Source organism: Macrobrachium nipponense, chromosome 8, assembly GCF_015104395.2.
Source record: "Macrobrachium nipponense isolate FS-2020 chromosome 8, ASM1510439v2, whole genome shotgun sequence".
Taxonomy (NCBI): Eukaryota; Metazoa; Arthropoda; class Malacostraca; order Decapoda; family Palaemonidae; genus Macrobrachium; species Macrobrachium nipponense.
Window position 1 is genome coordinate 77703825 of NC_087203.1, and position 20000 is coordinate 77723824.

Genomic DNA, 20000 nt, shown 5'->3' on the forward strand with positions numbered 1-20000 from the left:
AATAATAATCAAAATAGTATCAAAAGTAGTATTTTAAAACATCTTTTAGTAAACAATGCTTGTGATTCTTCGTTATCTTTGAAACTCAAGTCATTATAGATTAAGATATGTTTGGATAAATGAATGTTCCTCAAACGATCTGATTCTCATTAAAGTTGGTTATATCTTTATGAACATATAACCTACATTTTCCACTAAAAAAATTAGTTAATAAACAAACTTATTAACGCAGTGACAGCACAAGTTTTCTTTTAGAGAAGAAGCTGAAAGGAGGCCATATCCTGAAAACTCAGCATATATAAAAAAAATTAAAAGTTGATTACCAAGTTTCATTTCCAGAACATACTCAAAGGTCTAACCGTCTCTTTCTAGATTGTCGTGGACGTCAAAGATTTTGTAGATGGCCACCTTGACGTGAAAGCAATAGAGGGCGTGATCATCGTATCGGGAAAGAAAGGACACTACACCTTCGAGAAGCGCTTCACGGTCGCTAGTCTCAAGCAGCCCGACAAAGTGACGGCGGCAATATCTGCCGACGGTGTCCTTACAATAACTGCTCCTCTGTTTTAGAATTGCAAATCGAGGCCCCTTGCTGGAGTCCTTGCCATCACAGCTTCTCTGAAAATGTATTAAAAAACTAAAGACCATTCCAAAAGATGAATGAACCGAGAATATCAGTAATCTGCCGGGGAGGTCCTCTACAATCATAGCTCTACTGTAAAGGACCTCCAGCGCCAAGGGCCTTTGCAAAACTGAAGGATGCCTAAAAAGTCCATTTCAGCTGATATTTCAACATTATGACTCCTCAATAAAGTAGAAAAGGGGCCCCTTGCAAACAGGAAAACTCCCAGAAAGTTAGCATCGGTCATCATTGTCAATATTCTGGTTCCACCATAAATGAACTTCATAATTAAAGACCGTCACTGACTGGGAATAAATTTTTTAAAGCCAAAATCGATGTGGTCTTCAGAACATCAAAACACAGCACCATTGCAAATGAACCTCAACGATGAAGGCCATTGCAAAAACATCGACGCAAATTTCTTAGCCTACGGTCTTTGCCAAACTAGATTTTTAAAACGGAGGGCCCTCTCAAAATCGGACAAATCAACTGAAATTCTTCAATTTGTGCCTCTGTTTTCAAGAGCTTGCTTATCTATCAGAGCAACTGATTTTGACAAACAAAACTTTTGACCAAGTCCGCAAAATTCTCATGGAATCCATTCGTGCTGAAAAATTCCGTTGAAGACGATCTCAGTAGTTTAAAAAGAGAAAGTAAGATATTATCAACTTTTGAATTGAATAGTAAAAATATCTAGAAGAAGCAGGTGAAAAGCAAGTGTATTCGCTGAAAAAAAAAATGGACAGAAGACTTAATTCGGTGTCAGAAAAAGTAATCTTAACAAAAACATGGATGACAAGAGCGATGGAGATAACTGAAACATTAATATTACCCAAAGGAATAAGCACGTTCGTCAGAAAGAAGATAATGAAGTGTCTAGTAAGCATGCGAAATGGGTTCGTATCTTCAAATTCACTTCTTGCTTAAAATTTGAAAAGCACCATGAGCTGTGACCCTTGCAGCATACATTAGGGCTGCAGTGTAAGCAGCAATGGAGCACAACGAAGCCCAATATGCAAGTTTAAAGAAGATGCCTCATCTGTCTGCCGAATTGACGCACTTTTAATCGCCGTCGAGTTAGAAGATTCGAGATTTGTATATTTTAGTAAATTTCAATTCTGACCATCATTATTTCATTGTTCCTTACTGTCAAAGTGCCGCTGGATTATTTCCAAAGCACTTGAGAGAAAAATCCGAGATTATAAAATAATTTAATTACAAACCGACCTTACAAAAGAGAAATTTTCCATTTTCGACAGACCACATCTTCACACATTCACTCATCTTTGTACAATGCGGTCCAGTTCCCTTGTACTCTGAATATAAACCTGGTGAAAGCAATAAGTGAGAGACTGAAAGTGGTGTCTATATAAGTGTGAAAAAACGGGAGCAAATGACAATAAATTTTGTCTATTCTTACAACACTTCAAGAAGATGTATATAGGCAACTCGGGAGATGTTGCCTGACAGTAGTAAATGTCATTTATATACATGCATATATATATATATATATATATATATATATATATATATATATATATATATATATATATATATATATATTATATATACACATATAAATATGCATATATATATGTATGTAAATATGTTATATATATATATATATATATATATATATATATATATATATATACATATATATAGTATAAAAGTATTTACTGTACATATGCATCATTTATTTCTGTGAAACACGTGCATATATATATATATATATATATATATATATATATATATATATATATATATATATCTATATGTATATATATATGTATATATATATATATGTATGTATGTATGTATGTATGTATGTATGTATATATATTATATATATACTGTATATATAAGATTTATTTCTGTGAAACATGTGTGCATTATCTCATATATATATATATATATATATATATATATATATATATATATATATATATATATATATATGTATAAATAATGCACATATAAGAGCACGTTTCACAGAAAAAAATTATATATATACAGTATATAATATATATATAATATACATATATATATATATATATTGCATATATTATAGTTACTCAAGAACAGTTTAATATGATAACAACAATAACAATTTGTGTATATCAGTTTATCATTAGATAACTTTAAACCAGTCGGTCTCTCATTTTACCATGTTGACATTCTTTCCTCACACTGATAAAGAGTAAAAAAAATGTTCTAATGCTATCCTTATTCACATCTGTGATGTTTTGTTTTAGCTTGAACTACACGAAACCCGCCATTCCCCAACAAGCTTTTATAGCGGTTAGAAGAAACAGAAGACTGGAGATGAATGGGGAGCTCGGATTCGCTTTAGCGAGGTGAAAGATTCGGGGCAAAGAAATAATGATTCGATTATGCTTATTTTTATTATTATTAGTGTTTTTACATTTTCAAACGGTGCTAACATATACATTAAGAACAGGGTAGAAATGCCATTGAATCGAAAATAAGTTTCCACCAGATAAAATGTGGGGAAAGTGATAAACCAAGCTAAACGAATATCAGGTAAATAGACAATAGAATAAAGAAACCGCAATATGTACATAGTGAATAAACTGGGCAACCGCGTATCGCATTATCTTCGCCTATCAGTGTGGGTGACCAAACGTTGCAACGTTGTCTATCAAAATGTGGTGGTACAAATATTAAGCAACTGGGCGATGGTCCTTTTGTCGGATTTTCGTTTTGACAGCGAGGGGCTGATGCGATACGCAGAACCGCAATAGGTAGGTACCAGGAATTCACTATATTATGTAGTACTATATAAATAACTTACTACCATCTTCTAATGCAGGCAAAAACTGTGACATTGATACATGTATCATATATTATATTATACAGTGATTCCATTAATTTATTACATCATCAGGAAATTCTAAGTCAATCGTGAGAGAAAATTGTGTATAATAATAATAACGTGATTACTTGTAACGAACGTTCCTTTAAAAATATTAAGTAGAAAAGTTGTATTTACACGTGACAAAATTAAAGCAATTGGGAGAACCAAGTAGAAACGCTCAGATAATTTAATGAAAGTGTAATAATACCCACATAGTTTAGTTTTTATCAATACAGGTTCCCAAGAAACAATTACACCCAACTATATACCCATTATACACACATACATAAACAAACACACATACACATCCAATACAGTTTTACCTGAGAATGAGTTACAAAAATAGAAAGACGAGGGACGCTTACGCTATCTACGGTGATAATTTCGACTGAATGTTTGATTATGTTTATATTTGTGTATGTACTTGGATAGGCGCAAACACACACACACACACACACACACACACATATATATATATATATATATATATATATATATATATATATATTCATATATTTATATGTGTGTGTGTGTGTTTACGCCTATCCAAGTACATGCACAAATATAAACATAATCAAACATTTAGTCAAAATTATCACCGAAAATGGTACAAGCGTCCTTCGTCTTTCTATTTTTGTAACTCGTTCTTAAGGTAAAATTGTATTGCATTCTACGACCACTATCGTTATAACGACACTTTTTTGTGTGCAAAATCAATTATTTCAAATAGATTCATACGGTGTTGTGCCAATAGTTATTTTCATCAAATCAATCAGATGAAACTATCCAAGTTTACAGGTGAGTGAGGTAGCTTACTCAAGACGACCTTACCTTACCTAGCCCTGGCGCCTACACGGCTACACCCACTTAAACAATCACAGTCGTATAAAAAGAGCGATTCTCCGGTCAAGTTTTACCCCACCCACTTCCTACTACGCGTCAAATTAGGGCTTCAGACGTCTCAGCTGCCTTGTGTGTGTGTGTGTCTCTTAGCATGGGTTGTTACTGCTCCTTATTCCTTCCAAACGTCTTAGCAGGAGTTTGTCTGTCGATAAGTAAGGCTGAAGCCAAGATTAGAACCGTCTACCGTCTCGGCGCTGTCAGTCCTGACGTAGAGAACGAAAGGCGTCGCCGTACCTACAAAATCGCGAAAAGGAAAACGTTGTAGATGGAAGCTTCTTTTTCATCATCCTAACAGTCTTTCTTATAAAGTTTAGTTATGTGGTGACAATGTTCGTCCTGATTCCCGTTACAATATAGATGTACATGTACACACACACACACACACACACATACACACACACACACACAATTACACAATTAAGTGCCGGGTTTGAATTCTGAGTAAAGGTAGAGCGCTTTAGACACGTTCTATTAAACCACAATGTAGTACATCTGCTGATCTAAATAACGAATTGTGATGAGAATCGCCCAAATCAGATCACTAACACCTGAAGCCAGTTCCACTATGGAGAGAAGTAGTTATAGTATATATATATATATATATATATATATATATATATATATATATATATATATATATATATATGTATATTGTGTATGTGTGCAACACATATATTTAGACCGGTCCCCGTATCAGGATGACGGCCTCAAAGAAAAACTATAAAAGTCACTTCAGGTTCATATTTTAATGCCTGTTTCATGAATGAACCCTCTGTGTAGAAGTAGAATCCTCAAACAACACTAGCTGCTTTATACAACTATACACTTTCCAGTACCTTTCTTGCTCTCTATGTAGCACCTTTAAGGTCTTCCTCTTGTTCCCCTTCCAATCACTTCTAAGTTCACACTTTTCTCACCAACCAATCGTGTTCTATTGTTTCTAGATGACCATACCATGTTAGAACACTCATCCATCCTTGCACATATGCCAACAGTTTTACCAGTTCGTCGGTCTATCTCTGTGTCTTTCAGCCCTTAAATCCCTTCTTGTGGCACTTATACTACATAAACGGTCCATCACAACAGCTTCAGCCTTTACCTTTTATTCACATGTAACATTCGCACTTCACTTCCACAAAGTAGAATTGGTTCAAAGTTCCCTTCGCACACTTCCGTGGAAATCCAAAGCCCTTTCCAGATCTTCTTCTGTAACTCACCTTGTATCTCATCCCACCGCCTGTAATATTCATTGCTAAACACTTTCGTGTGTGTGTATATCCAAGAGTGTTTATACCTGAAGGAAAATATTTGTGCGGACTCAGTATGCAAAGTTCAGCTTAATTATTTCTGCCGCCAATAAACAGAAATGTTGAGTTCAATTGATTAAAGTCTGCATGTAGGTAAAAGCAAGATTAAATGTAAGTGAATAACAGGATAAGCATGTGTTAAGGACGAATTACGTATAAATGAAGAAAATGTCAAGTGAATGAAAGAGTAAGTATAAATAAGAGTGTGAGCGAAAGTGTAGGTATGTTAAAGAATATAAGGGAAAGAAGGAAATGACTCAATGAATAAGTTTAAGTGAAGAGAGATCATGTTCAAGTATCTATATAAGTGAAGGGAAACGTATGAATAAACAAAGGGAAGAATGAGAGGACATATAAGCAAAAGAACGTAAGTGTAATCATGGTTAGATAAAAAAAAATAATAATTTAAAAAAAAGTCAAAGGAGACATTATGAGTGTGTTTGTGTGCGTGTGTTTTAGGATGTCTGGTATAAGTCAATGGAAGGGAAAGATCATACCCCGGCCTGTATACTTACTCATCACCCACTTGGGGAATCCAAGACCACAGAAACGATCGTGCTGTTCAGACAAGTCGGTGACACCTTCCGGTATGACCACATAGTCCGACAGGCAATCTCCGTTGAAGTCAGCAACTGATGGTTGGCCTGGTTTCATAAATATTTTTGTTATTATGCTATTAGGTGGAATTTTTTTATCTTTCCTAGACAGTGACCCCTAAAGTTTTAACCTGGTATGTATCTACTTTTGTGGCTGTTTAGTACAAGCCCAATTGGGATTTGAAAAAAAAAATAAACTTCTTGGATCATACTGAAGCATAGCTTCTGGAAAAATCCAACACATGAACACACTATCCTATGAAGTTTGGAAAAATGCGCATCTCTACGTGTGCTTTCATAAAAAGATCTATAAAGCGGTAAACATCTGCAAGCGCAAGTACCCATAAAATCTGGAAACAAGCGCACACACCTAAAAGATCTGGAAACACTGCATCTACAGCTCCTGACATGGTGAAACCGAGATTCGTAGTATTGTCTCTCTCCCAAATGATGCCACAGTAACCAGGAGCTTTCCTAATGCAGACTCCGTAGTTCTGGTTCGCCAGCTGCGTTACTGAGAAAAGAGAAGAATGGTGTTTCAAAGGGAAAGTTATGCATGAGATCAGGCTAAATAAAACTGTGAGCAGCATACTGGCGGCTACTGTCACTTTCTTCCGATTTACACAATGTATGACCTAAAGTTCCAGGGATACTCAGCTTCATGCCACATGTACCCTTCATCCACAAAACCACTGCTTTGATAATGAACACTGGACGGTTAGAAATTAAGCTTGTTTGTTATCAAACGGTCAAAGGCTATTATCTGTAGGAAATTTGTAAAGTACTCGTTACGTGCTTTATCATGATGAATTTCTTTGATATGTGACAAAGGTATTAATGGATACGCAAGATATATGATTCAGTATTATGCTTCACTTGATTTGTCAACCTATAAGGAATGGAAGTTGCCATTCATCTCCAAACATGTAATACCCGACGTAGACATATCCCTGATAGAAACAAATATTTAGACAATACATAAAATGCTTGCCTAAGGAAACAGAATCTCTCTCTCTCTCTCTCTCTCTCTCTCTCTCTCTCTCTCTCTCTCTCTCTCTCTCTCTCTCTCTCTTTAGCAGTTCATATTCTACATGGTTCTTCGTCCGTAAATCATAGGGTGATCGTCTCCATTTAATAAAATAAACAGTAACTGTCACGGTTCTAAATGAAATCAATCTTTCCTAGTTTTCAGGAAATGAATCTTTCAGTTTTCAGGAAAAGAATCGTTCAGGGTTATTAGTTAAAGACAGGTAGTCTAAAACTGCAAGTGAGACGAGCACAAACCTTATGAAAACAGAAAAAACAGCAACAGTAACAAAAACAACAAATCTTGAGCAAAAATATCAGGTGATGTTTTTCTTTTTTGAGAGATTTGCGACCAGAGACGATGATCGTGATGAGAGCCCCTAAATGGGCTGGAGGGAGAGGCTGGTGAATGATGGGTGTCGGCTGTGGGACTCACTGGAGAGCAAACTCTAAAGATAAGCATGATAGAGTCGTTTCAAAGGTAAATTCCGACTACTACTAATGCTATTACTATTAAGTTGTAAATGGAAACTATAGAATGGATTGCTGATTCGTTCTTTCGCTGAGTTATGCCACTTATTTGTGTGAAATTTTATATTCATAAAGTTGCTTTTAAGCTCTATCTAATTCAGATTATTCCTCAATCTCATACGCTCTAAATTTTATCAACCACGCACCGTTTCGCTTCCATAATGACCGTTTAGAGTTATGATGTAACTTGCTAATTTATTTTCTCATACGTAGCCTATTTCTAATCATGATTTTTTAATAGTTATTTTGTAATTCAAATCTCTCGTGCATACATTGTCTTTCTCATTTTCACTCGTTATCTTACCGCGACGTCTTGCATTCTTGACCTTTGTAGCTCAATCAATATATCTCCTGTGTATTGCGTTGTGCGTTTGCCCGCTTTTTTTTATATACCTCAAGCAGCTGTAAGACTACTAACTACAGTGTGTTTACGAATTCAGGGATTCACGAGCAGCATAAGCGTAGGAACACCATTAAATTAAAATTCTGGCCTGGAAAGCAACAACCTTCTGAACTATAATGCATCGGCCCCAACTACTCGTGAAAAGTACCTAAGAAAGATAATGTTTAAACTGTTAACTAGAGAAGTTTGGGAGCCTATATATATATATATATATATATATATATATATATATATATATATATATATATATATATATATATATATATATATATATATATATATATATATATATATAGTACTAACACACACACACACGCATATATATATATATATATATATATATATATATATATATATATATATATATGCGTGTGTGTGTGTTAGTACATATATATATTATATATATATATATATATATATATATATATATATATATGCGTGTGTGTGTGTGTGTGTTAGTATATATATATATATATATATATATATATATATATATATATATATATATACAGTATTTACCTAGATTAATTTATTTGTTTATTGCTTCACCGCTTCAACTGAACATGGATTTTTTCACTTACCACCATAAACAGTACCAGTGCAAAGTTATACTATTACCTTGGTTGTTGTTCGTGGCGAAATTGAAGCTCTGTACAGTTCCTGAGGTTGATGTGTAATACTGAAGACAGGATTCAGGAGCTGTGTAATAATAATAATAATAATAATAATAATAATAATAATAATAATAATAATTTCCCTGTTCACTAGCATCATCGTCAAAACACAAATTGTCACCATGACATCAATAATCTACATATAATCTAATCCATCTTCCTAATAATAATTATACCATTAGATAATAATAATAATAATAATAATAATATAATAATACCTAATAATAATAATAATAATAATAATAATAATAATAATAATAATAATAATAATAATAATTACAAATATCATCATTGTTAAATCAACACTTATGAAAGTGCTGATAAAATTGAGGGTGATTACAATTTTTAGCATCTTCATTATCATATTCATTATCAAGATACTGAATTTCAAGTCCAGTTAACAAGAGCTTTGTTACTCAATGAACTGATAATCGCTGTATTGCACCTTTTGCCTCCCGAAAGCTTTTGCTTTTTTTATCATTATTATGTATTGTTGATTCCCCAAAATTGCAGGAAACCAGACTGGGATAAAAAAAAAAAAAAAAAAACGTCCGTATGAACCTCACGTCATGACGATTCATTTTTGCATTTTGAACCTATATTTTAGTACGATTTTAACCAACATAGAGATATTACCTCTATAGTATAGATGTAGATATTGGTAAAGAACATTATTACTAACTGGACCAAGCCAACTTGATACTTTGTAGGAAAAATGAACAAAAGTACTAAGCTATGGATGACTTCATTTGTACAAATATTTTTGTCGTGTTTTGGATCATCAGGTCTGATGAAAAATGTGGCTTTATTCACAAAAAAAGGTCTTTATTGAAGGTTCATTTCGATATCTGTTTATTTAATCATTTTTCTCTGCAGCTATTTATTTCGTTTTTACTCATTTATGCATTTCCATATTAATATTTTATTCTTAGTTTCTTACCACCGGTTACATACTCATTTATCTGTTCATTTGTTTACTAATCTATAGTATCAATATCATTTATTCATCCGTTTATTTATTTATTTGTTTATTTATTGACAATCTAATCATACTTTGCGGGAAGTCCGTATTGCTCTCCAGCTTCAAATCAGTCTAGGTGAATTTGAGGAGTGAATGATTACCTTTATATTTGGAGTCACAGGAGATCTGCGTCACCTTAATGTTCCAGTTCTTGTTGTTCGCCGTCAGGGTTTGTCTGTCGACCGTCAGCTTGATCGCTCCACCGTTGGGAGCCACGTCCAAGTACACTGGGGAAAAATAGAATGAAAAAAAGAGAATATGAAAAACGCAAAGAAATGACAAAACTGAAGAGAAGGAACGACAATTCCTGTCTGCCGTCCGCCAGATTAATCGGCCCTTCACTTGGAGTCAGACGCCAGGGCACTCAAGAGAGAGAAAGAGAGAGAGAGAGAGAGAGAGACAGAGACAGAGACAGAGAAGAAATAAATAAAACTGCGCCGAAGATTAAGGCCATACAAAATAGATCTATCCTTCGGTGGTCTCGGTTGAATGCTGTATGAGCCACCACGGCCCATGAAACTTTAACCTCGGCCCAGTGGGGGCCTGGCCTATATTGTTGCCAGACGCACGATTATGGTTAAATTTAACCTTAGATAAAAAATAAAATAAATGGCGAGGCAAAGGACAAAATAAACTACATTTTACATATTCCTACAAACATGAAAATTCTGATAGTACATTACAGAGGTGAAAAATAAAGGATAAAAGTAAGAATAAAAATCAATCAAAGGAAAGCGAATGCAAAAGGCAAAATAAATAGCATTTCACAAGATTCTAGACAATTGATTATTTCTACGAGCTGTCGGTAATTTTAGATTACGAGGTATTCTGACATTGGGGTTTGGACGAAGATTATCAAACCGTGCTTAAATTTCTGCTAGGAAACAGAGAATATGGCTATGATAACAATTAGCTGTGCAGTCTATATGTGATAGTGTGGCATTAAATCATCTGCTGTATCATTATTTGTTTAAATACGTCCCTTTTCCTTCCTAATATTTGAATGAATGCCTTCATCAAGTATTACTGCTCATGGAGTATGCTGCATACTGTAGTATCCACAATACATGCGACCCACGCTTCTCCTCCTAACCCCATCCACATCTTTTCCTTATATTTCAGAGAGCCCTCTTTGACCCTGTGTCTCCAGAGACTTGAGTCATGGGCATTTTGCTCCTAGTCCTTTATTTTGCCTTGATGCACACCCCAGTTTTTGTCTCGAACCCTAGGTAAAAACATCTACTTACTGTGCTGGCCATCAATTTTACCGCAGATCGTGTTCGGTGGCATGTTGACACCGGACGCCATGAAGAAATCGCTGCAGTGGCCATTGTCGTCCGGCTGCGAGATTTGGAAAGTTTCGAAGTCTAATCGGATCTGACAGATATTGGGCGTCGCCCGGTTGACAGTCAAAATGCACGCTCCCTCAGTCTCCGTTTCCGAACTCGGGTTGACGAAGTACGTGTTGTTCAAACTCGTCTCGCTGTTACATGTTCTTTCAACTGCAAACGCAAAAAAAAAAGTAATGTTTTCTTCACATGTTTCAATCCAGCCAAATACCGGAATCGTTTGGCTTTTTTATCGACTCCATTAATACTATTTTATTATTATGATCATTATTCAACTGAGTGGTACTTCCTGACTCATTGCACCTGGCCCGAAGGGTCTATTCTTTGAAAACATGTAAATTAGAATATGGTAAACTTAGAGAAGCTGAGCGGCAGGAAGGGAAGAAACTTAGTGAAAAGGAAAAAACAAGGCGTGATTCGACCTCCACTTGACTCAGAGCATGCGCTAAAATCTATGATCAAATAGAGCGTTGTTTCACCAACGAAATTTTGAATAAATATGCTATACTTTATTAGAAATCATTTTCTGTACTGTTTAACATGCACACTATCTATGTTTTTACATTGTCATTCCAATAAATAAATCATAAATATCCTATCTTAAAATTCCTGAATCTTTAACTCCATGCGAAACACCTTTTTCACACCTTTTTAGGCTTTTCTACCCCCTCCCCCAGCAAGAACAACAACAATGTAGTTTGTAGTTTTGCTACCCGAGTAACCGAAAAGCTAATGGGTATCATTCAGAGAGCAGCAATGCAGATTATGGGCAAGAGGTGGGAGGTGGAGACGTGGGGCTGGCTAATGGGGAAAAGACACTGGCCAGAGCATTTGTTGGCAACATCTACACGCGTCAAGCGACGCGTTCCCCCCATATGAAGGCCACATCTTATGGAAAGAAATTCGACGGCAGAACATAAGAAAGGAGGTTACCTAGACAGCAGGTACCGAAGGCCTTGGCGCATCCTCCCGATGACACACCTCCGCGTTTGGTGCACTCGTAGGAGGGCATGCAAGTGCCCAATTTGCCATCCCCGGCGTCACACTCGTCAGGAGAGACTTGGACGAGGGCGACGAAGACTGAAAGAGAAATGAGAAAGGAAAACATTCCTTCAGTGCGTGATATCAGTACAAAGTTGTCTCGTCCCTGTGACCTCTCGCTTCCATTTTTACAACTAAATAGACGACTAAGAGGAAAACTTTCAACATCAAGTTGCTTGTTTGTGAATAGCTAACCATGAATATGCATCATATGAATGCGCAACTTAAACTTTAAAGTTAGTTTGGATATATTCAAGTTCAAAAGTTCAGATATAAAGAGAGACAACTCGAAAAAGGGAATAAAAACAGACAAATAGATTCAGTATTTCATACGTTTGTCGTCTCTTTCACTCTGCGTGATTTCTGCTTCCATTTCCTCTTTAGATGGTTGACTTTCTTGTTGCTGATTCTCGACCTTAGGAGCTGCGGAAGATTGAGTCACGCAGAGGACCAAGGATACTACTAGGAATACTTTCTTCTGAAAAGATAAAGATAGTCGAATTAGTTGCTCGATCCTTACACTTTCACTTCTTGTACACCTTTTTACGCAATGTTTGGGAAAGCTTTGTACATGTGCGCCCAGTCCCTCATCCAGTCCCATTCAAAGATGTATGATCTCCGTAAATGACACAGTTCCAACCCGAAGTGACTGTGAAAGAGGTTGGACGACGAGACTAAAAAGTGGGCGCCGCCAGTGACCGAAGGGACGCTGCGAACACCCTTGAGTAACGCCTACAGTGCACCACGTTCGGTGGATTGACGGCCTGATACACATATGGGCCACTCACAAGTGTTACTCAGGCGTAGCCGAATAAGAAGTATTCGAACCACTAAGATTACCTATCTTCGTGTTTGTTCATGTGCATGCTAGCAGGATATATATCTCAAGAACGAGAATAAGCATTTGATGAAACTCAGTCGGTATAACATAGTTGGTGTATTTCTTTGCTGACTTCTGAGACTGAGAAAAATTCGTCAGCTTTAAGCCGATGTCTCTCAGAAGTTAATCAGCTCGAGAAAGTCTTAGACCTAATGAATAGTACTATACTTAAAATGTTTCTTTAGTTTGAGTAATGGAAACGCTGCGGACTAGAAAGCCAAGCTCTTGGTTAAGTAATGTTAATGATAACTGAGTGCTAAAGACTGCATTTATCTTCAGCAGTCACTCCTGAGGTAAATGAAATATTTCGTGGTCTGGGACGTTAAACACGTTTAAATACAATCAAGTCTTCTTTTGCAATCAATAAAGAAATCTATAGGAAAAGCCGTCAGTTCGGAGTAATCATCACAACTGAGTTATTCTGTTTTTTATGTTCATACACACACGCGCGCATACATATACATACACTATCATACATACTACAACATACATACACTACATACATCACATATATATATATATATATATATATATATATAATATATATATATATATTCAGGCATACTGATGTAACAACCCAAACACACACCTTGTATAACGGGCAATCATGCAAAGTGTGCGTGGCTGAATGCTGCAGTGCTCGACTCAAGTTTGCTAGGTCCGTGGAACGCTCAATAAACCCCACTGCCCACAGTCCATCCAGCTGTGAATGAGTAGCAGCATTTGCTGAAATCTAGATAAGGGCATGGGGCTAGCAACCTCATCCCGGAAGACTTGCTGAGAAACCTGGAGGCTGAACCAGTCTGGTGTCAACCCCTTAACAGGGGTAACAGACATCTGGTACGAAAATATATATGTATGTATATATACATATACATATATATATATAGTATATACGTATATATATATATATATATATATATATATATATATATATATATATATAATATATATATATACATATATATGTGTGTGTGTGTGTGTGTGTGGTTCATATTAATTGCAATGTTGCTGTTTAGCCATGTCTTTACACAAAAGTCATTGATATTTATAACTATTAAGATAATTTGTGAATCTTTTTCCAACACCAGCATTAAGTACTTAGGTGAACTGTTTTGTAACATTGACTTGGTCTTTCTCATTTTTAATTTTGTTCATGTTTGTATGATTATGTTAATCTGTTTGTTGTTTTATCTTCATATAGTATATGTTATCTGTTTAGTGTTCTCTTCGTTTTGTTTCACATTCTTTTTTACTCTCTTTTTACACGAAGTATCCTTTTGTGTGGCGAGTTCCTGGTTTTCTAGGCTTCTTCAAAATCAAAATGGGCTTTGCACATCTCAGTAATATCAAAAACTAACACCTCTACCATAGCGGTTTGCAAAGATGGTGTCACAAGAAAAAATTAACTGCTGCTGATAATTGCACTATTATTACTCCTATTCGACTGTATAGTTGTTAATAAAGAATCGGAAAACATGCGTGTGTAGAGCAACCCTCCTTAAGTGGCAGACTCCACCCTACGGTAACTAACTTCGGTAACTGACGTCATTCTCTTTTCCAGTTCCTCTTACCTTCATGTTTCTGTAAGAGAAGGACTTCGGCTGCACTTCTAGAGAGATCAAGTAATGACTCTTCACTGAAGACTTCAGGGGGACCTACATTCTTTATAAAGCTTCGGCAAAAGTAGGTTGCTCTCGATCAACAGAAGCCCGTGTTTGCTGAAAGCCGTGTGGTTCAGTGTTTGCACAGAGAGAGAGAGAGAGAGAGAGAGAGAGAGAGAGAGAGAGAGAGAGAGAGAGAGAGAGACGAGACGAGACGAGAACAAGTAATAAGAGAAAACAGGTAGAATTTACAGTTAATAGGTTGGGAGACAAGTTTAGAGTGTCATACTTTTGCTTAGTTTTTTTCTGTTTACGTACATATGCATGTATTTATCTGTTTGTTTATACATTTTTTATTATATTTTTTTCTCCGTTTTCTCCCTGTTGCATAAATCATTTGATGCTCTTGAAAATTGTTTTACAAGTTACAGAACATAAAGACTTGTTAGGTATGAAGCTTTCGTATTTTGATCAAATAGATTTTTTTTTATTTTTGCCTCTAATCATCTCCTCAGTGAGTCAAAGCTCAGCCGTCGTACGCCCCCTTAAAATTTCATCGAAAACCATCGACAACTTTTCCAGATGTTCTACTTAAAGGCAGAGTGAAAACACACCAACAAACATATTTCTGAATGAGAATAAATGCATTTTCCTCAAAAAAAAAAACTATTGCATTCAGCAGTGAAGCAAAAATCCTCACGAGTTATTCATGGACAGTAAATAGCAGAAACTGTTGTAAGCAAAGTCAGAGAAACCCTTCCTATTCAGATTTTGAGTGGGTCAATGGGCTTGCGCGCTTCGGTACAAATAGACTTTCGCCTCAGTAAAAGCTCTCTCAGACAGGTGTAGGATGTGTGGTGGGACAATATGCACGAGTACAATTCTCATTTTTCTTTTCTCGTCTCTGAATAAGTTATCTACCTCAGGGGAGTAGGTCGAAATGAGTAATACCACTCAACGGTTGCTTCGGTCACCGTCAGGATAAAGAGAGAAAATGAAAGGTGGAATTAGCCTTTCCACTCAAGTAAAGTAACAGGAGAATCACGAGAGCCAATGACTTACTAGTAAATGTGAAGCAATGTGTGCCTCTGCGTAGGCACAGGGAGCCACATGTAAAAACAGATTCTTTGACATAATATACATCAGATTTTGAAGCAGTTGGGCTTAAATGTTTTCCATCGTCACCACTTTCTTTTCTTTTTTTTTATCTTACTTCTCTCAGTTTGGTTATTTTTACAACGATTATTATAGTAGTACCTACTGTTATTGTATATCTAACTTCATGCAGACTGTCATCGCAATCTATGAACCAATAGAAATATTTTCTGGGGAGGGATACTGCCTTTTCACTTTCGTAACCGTGATCTCCTAATCTGGACACTTACTTCTCGCTTGACATTTTTGAAGTTTTGATGCAAGGAATTTCGAAACAAACACTAGCCCCCAACTCACCTACTTTTCTAGATCAGCAAAGTTAAACAACACTGGATCTGGTCAGTACTCGTAAGGGTGACCAGTACAGAAGGCCTAATGCCACTAGCATATTAGCTCTAGGGAATAGGGTGTTTCTGATGATGCTTGCAGACAAGCATTCCCCTGGGTTTTGCCTTTCATTTCACCTCATCCTTAATACCTACAACTTTCCTTTGTTAAAACTGTACAATTCTCCTTCGTTAGATGACTGCAACTTCCTGCGAAATCCCACAACTTTCGTTTCGCAAATAACTGCAACTTTCCTTTGTTTAGGGAGCGTTTTTTTATAACAAAGGACCTTGATACCGCAATCATTATTTGGTCCATCGAATAATTTAATCAAAACGAAAGCAAAACAAGTATTCGCTATTCTGCAACTCTCTATCTGTATGTCTTTCTGTATCATATATCATTCATAAACAAGCAATTATGTATTCACGTAATCTGAGGAATGTCAATACCTCTCAAAATTTCTGAGTCTTTTTAAATTCTAACCTTTTTCTTCCAGAATATGCAATACGTTTTTTATATTTTTTCCTGTATGCGTTATTTCTACTCTTACTGGAAATGTTATCCATCTCACTGCCTCCTTGCTAAATTGAGTACCTCATTGTATTGTGAATTTCCGCAAACTTTTCCCTTTCTTTCAACCCTGGCTATTTTTTATAACCACAGCCCACCTTTCCCTTCTCTGAAGTTTAATTTTATTCGTAGTTACTGAGAAGTTTTCGTGTTATTTTACTCGACCAGTTCAAACACGGAGTTTATTTGTTACCGGAGAAACTTGTGCGTGTATGGCAAACAAGTTTATATTCATCTGTTTATGCTCATTAACTGGAAATAAAAGGAATTCGGTAATTTCCTTTTTTCTCATTACGATGAACTTTTCTCCGTAAAACTTTGGATATAATCATGTTTATTACCAACTAATGAGATGAGGCATATTGTCTTCTTCAGATCCCGAATGTCACTAGGATTTTCTTTATCGAGCAACATTTCCCTGCATGGTGTTCAGATTGACCAAACTCTCTCTCTCTCTCTCTCTCTCTCTCTCTCTCTCTCTCTCTCTCTCTCTCTCTCTCTCTCCACAAAATTAACTTAGCCATGACGAAGAAAACAAAAAGAGAGAAAATGGTATCACACTGTTTCCTGTAGATGAAAAGCTCAGATGGATGTGTTTGTCTGACAAATAAAGTGCGGCCAAGTCCACAGTGAAAGTGGAGAGAGTTGAAGTCAGCAGGGAGAGCATTTTCCTGTATGTGCAGATAAATAGAAAATATATAAATTTACTAGAGAATATCCTTTAGGATGAAGTGGTTTCAGAAAATTATTGTTCACACTCACCAAGCTGCTTACCGAGTGTGAACAGTAATTTTTGTTTATTCTAAGCAAAATCACCAACGGTTCTCTTTTTCGTTTGTTTGAATGTTCTGTTGATAAACATCATGCATAGCAAACCTTCATATTTCAAAATTGAAAATTTGATCTAAAAAAAAATGATAAAAACAACAGTGTTAAAGGCCGTAGTTTGAAGAAGACGGTAAGTTTCAACTAGAAAGAGTACAGGGTTACCCATTAGATTGTACGGTTGTGCCATTGTTTACATAAGAATCATCGCATAGAGAGGGCGCCAGGCAGTGCACTTCACAAACTATACGCTGTCCAATCTCTCCTTTCTACATCTATGGTTCCAACCCTCAGCAGTCCATGCCTCCATGGGTCGCTGGTATTCCCGGAGCAAACTCTGTGGTGTTTTGTATGAGGGAAGTAATAAACTTCGTAAGATCAAAAGAACTGTGGCAGAAACGACACGACTGTGATAAAATCAACAACGCCATCTTGCGGCAGAGATAGAAAAAAAAATTAGGAAAGATTTGGAAGCCGGATGGTCTATTACATCGTTTTCTTTTGACTCAAAAGTATGAAAGGAATGCCTGAGGAAAAGACAGAATTTTGGGCCAGGGGTTAAATTGCTTCAGTAATTTCAACCAAGGTATCTCGTCTTCCATTAGCAAATATAAAATCATTTGAAAGCAGAATTGCTGACAGAAGAAAGCCTGGATTTCATTATCATTAAACATAGCAGGACTGGCATGAAAAAAAAGGGGGTTGGTGGGTAGATGGGCGGATACAGATAAAAAGTGTATCAAGCTTGACGAACAAAAAACATATACAGACATTACTTACATAATTCACTGTAGAAAAAAATTTTGTCAGTCGGAAATAAATAAGGGTCGTAAAGCAATTATCTGAATGTCTTGCAGAAGTTATAAAGATACGCAGAATTGTTATTAAACAAAAAAGATATATATATGAATATATATATATATATATATATATATATATATATATATATATATATATATATATTGTTACGAAGTGCCAAGTATCTGGTTACCATTTATCAATTATTACCTCACCAAAAGCCAGACACCTGAACCCTCATAACACGTATTAAACGACTGAATACTCTAAAGGCAACAGTGATCCCTTAACACTTACCAGTATTGCAGAAAATCAGACTAAGTTCATCAAAACAGGTGTGAGGTAATCTTGTAAGTAATTAAATTAATCAAAGAGCAACACTCCATCAACAACTTTAAAACTCTAAGTATTTCCCTGATTTCAGAAGTCTAAGTACTTCCCTGGTTCTAAGTCACTTCAAGTAAATCGAAGGAAAGCAAATCAATTGCCACTCTATGTTTCTACCTATCATCAATATAATCAAATGCAAATATACTGGTATAAAAATAAAAAACACTTATAAAAATTTTAGATACATAAATTTATTATTAAATTCAAAATTTATAAGTGAAATTCACAATATCAGGGGGAAAATTTATCACAAAATTCAAGAAAATTAATTCAATTGAAATTCAAAAGTGTAAGGCAATAATTGAAAATTTGAAATTAATTCACAAGTGCTAAACAATAATAAAACTTGAAAAGAATTCTAAGTAAATGCAAATTAATTCACAAATGTTAAATTTAATTAAATGTGTAATGATTAAGCAATGAATGGAAAACGTCAGTCAAATTTAATAAAATGTGAATGTTAAGCAATGACAATAACTAATCAATTAAATTGTGAATGCAAATAAAAATGTAAAATAAAAAGGCACACTTCAATAAGAAAATGAACAAGTGCACAAACAATGGAACAATCACAAACACAAAAATACGCAATGTGTAAAAGTGTAAATGTTTTCACTCAAAACATTGTAACCAACAGTTTTTACCAAACCTTCATAACCACCTGCTATTAGTTATTAGTTAACCACTGTTCCTAACAATTATTAGTTATTAGTTGTTACCTAACCGTTATCAGTTATTAGTTAACCACAGTTCCAATCCGTTATTAGTTGCAACTAATAAAGATATAACACTTTACCTTTTTGGTATACCAACTTCTTTCTCTGCTGCAGTCTTGTCTTACACACTTTCACAAAAACCAGCCGCCGTTACGAAATAATGTTTGTTCAGATTCTACAAAAGAAACTAAATAACACTAAATAAACTCTAAGAAATATCAAATATGAAATTCTAAGTTACGAGTGACCATTTTACGTTACGTTAATATAATCTCAATGATGTCGAGTGAGAGAGAGAGAGAGAGAGAGCGAGGGAGAGATCTGATCGCCTCGCATTTCTAAGATGTAATGAAATCTTCTTCCCTTGCTAAAACTGGACAG

General features: G+C 35.5%; 3 protein-coding genes across 5 annotated transcripts in view; 2 read left to right on the top strand and 1 right to left on the bottom strand.

Annotated features, from left to right (window-relative positions):
- The window catches only part of LOC135222867 (uncharacterized), an 11103-nt gene extending 9358 nt beyond the window's left edge, over positions 1–1745 (top strand). Inside the window, exon 4 of the mRNA XM_064261213.1 lies at positions 373–1745. Within this exon, the coding sequence (XP_064117283.1) occupies positions 373–570 (198 nt within the window). The 3' untranslated portion in view covers positions 571–1745. The remainder of the gene's footprint in view (positions 1–372) is intronic.
- A 1187-nt stretch (positions 1746–2932) lies between these two features.
- The window catches only part of LOC135222868 (choline transporter-like 1), a 534082-nt gene continuing 517014 nt past the window's right edge, over positions 2933–20000 (top strand). The window contains exon 1 of one of the 3 annotated variants that reach the window (XM_064261214.1): positions 2933–2979. In XM_064261214.1, the coding sequence (XP_064117284.1) occupies positions 2948–2979 (32 nt within the window). In that variant the 5' untranslated portion in view covers positions 2933–2947. Of the gene's footprint in view, positions 2980–3293; positions 3388–14895; positions 14918–20000 lie in introns of those variants that run through there. The other 2 variants (XM_064261216.1, XM_064261218.1) reach the window with 2 other exon arrangements.
- LOC135222869 (uncharacterized) lies at positions 3992–14866 on the bottom strand. The gene is made up of 9 exons (XM_064261219.1): positions 14806–14866; positions 12685–12829; positions 12244–12390; positions 11209–11463; positions 10063–10188; positions 8885–8965; positions 6677–6820; positions 6226–6354; positions 3992–4637 (listed from the first exon to the last, which is right to left on the bottom strand). The coding sequence occupies exons 1-9, from the start codon at positions 14809–14811 to the stop codon at positions 4531–4533; spliced, it is 1140 nt and encodes a 379-aa protein (XP_064117289.1). The 5' UTR covers positions 14812–14866; the 3' UTR covers positions 3992–4530.

Bases quoted from the DNA above. Each gene is read 5' to 3' on its own strand.
- LOC135222869 (XM_064261219.1), bottom strand. The intron at 8,966-10,062 runs GTAATCATTCAC...ATTATTACACAG, and splicing joins CTGTGACTCCAAATATAAAG to CTCCTGAATCCTGTCTTCAG. The intron at 6,821-8,884 runs GTAATAGTATAA...CTCTTTTCTCAG, and splicing joins CGCCACGAACAACAACCAAG to TAACGCAGCTGGCGAACCAG.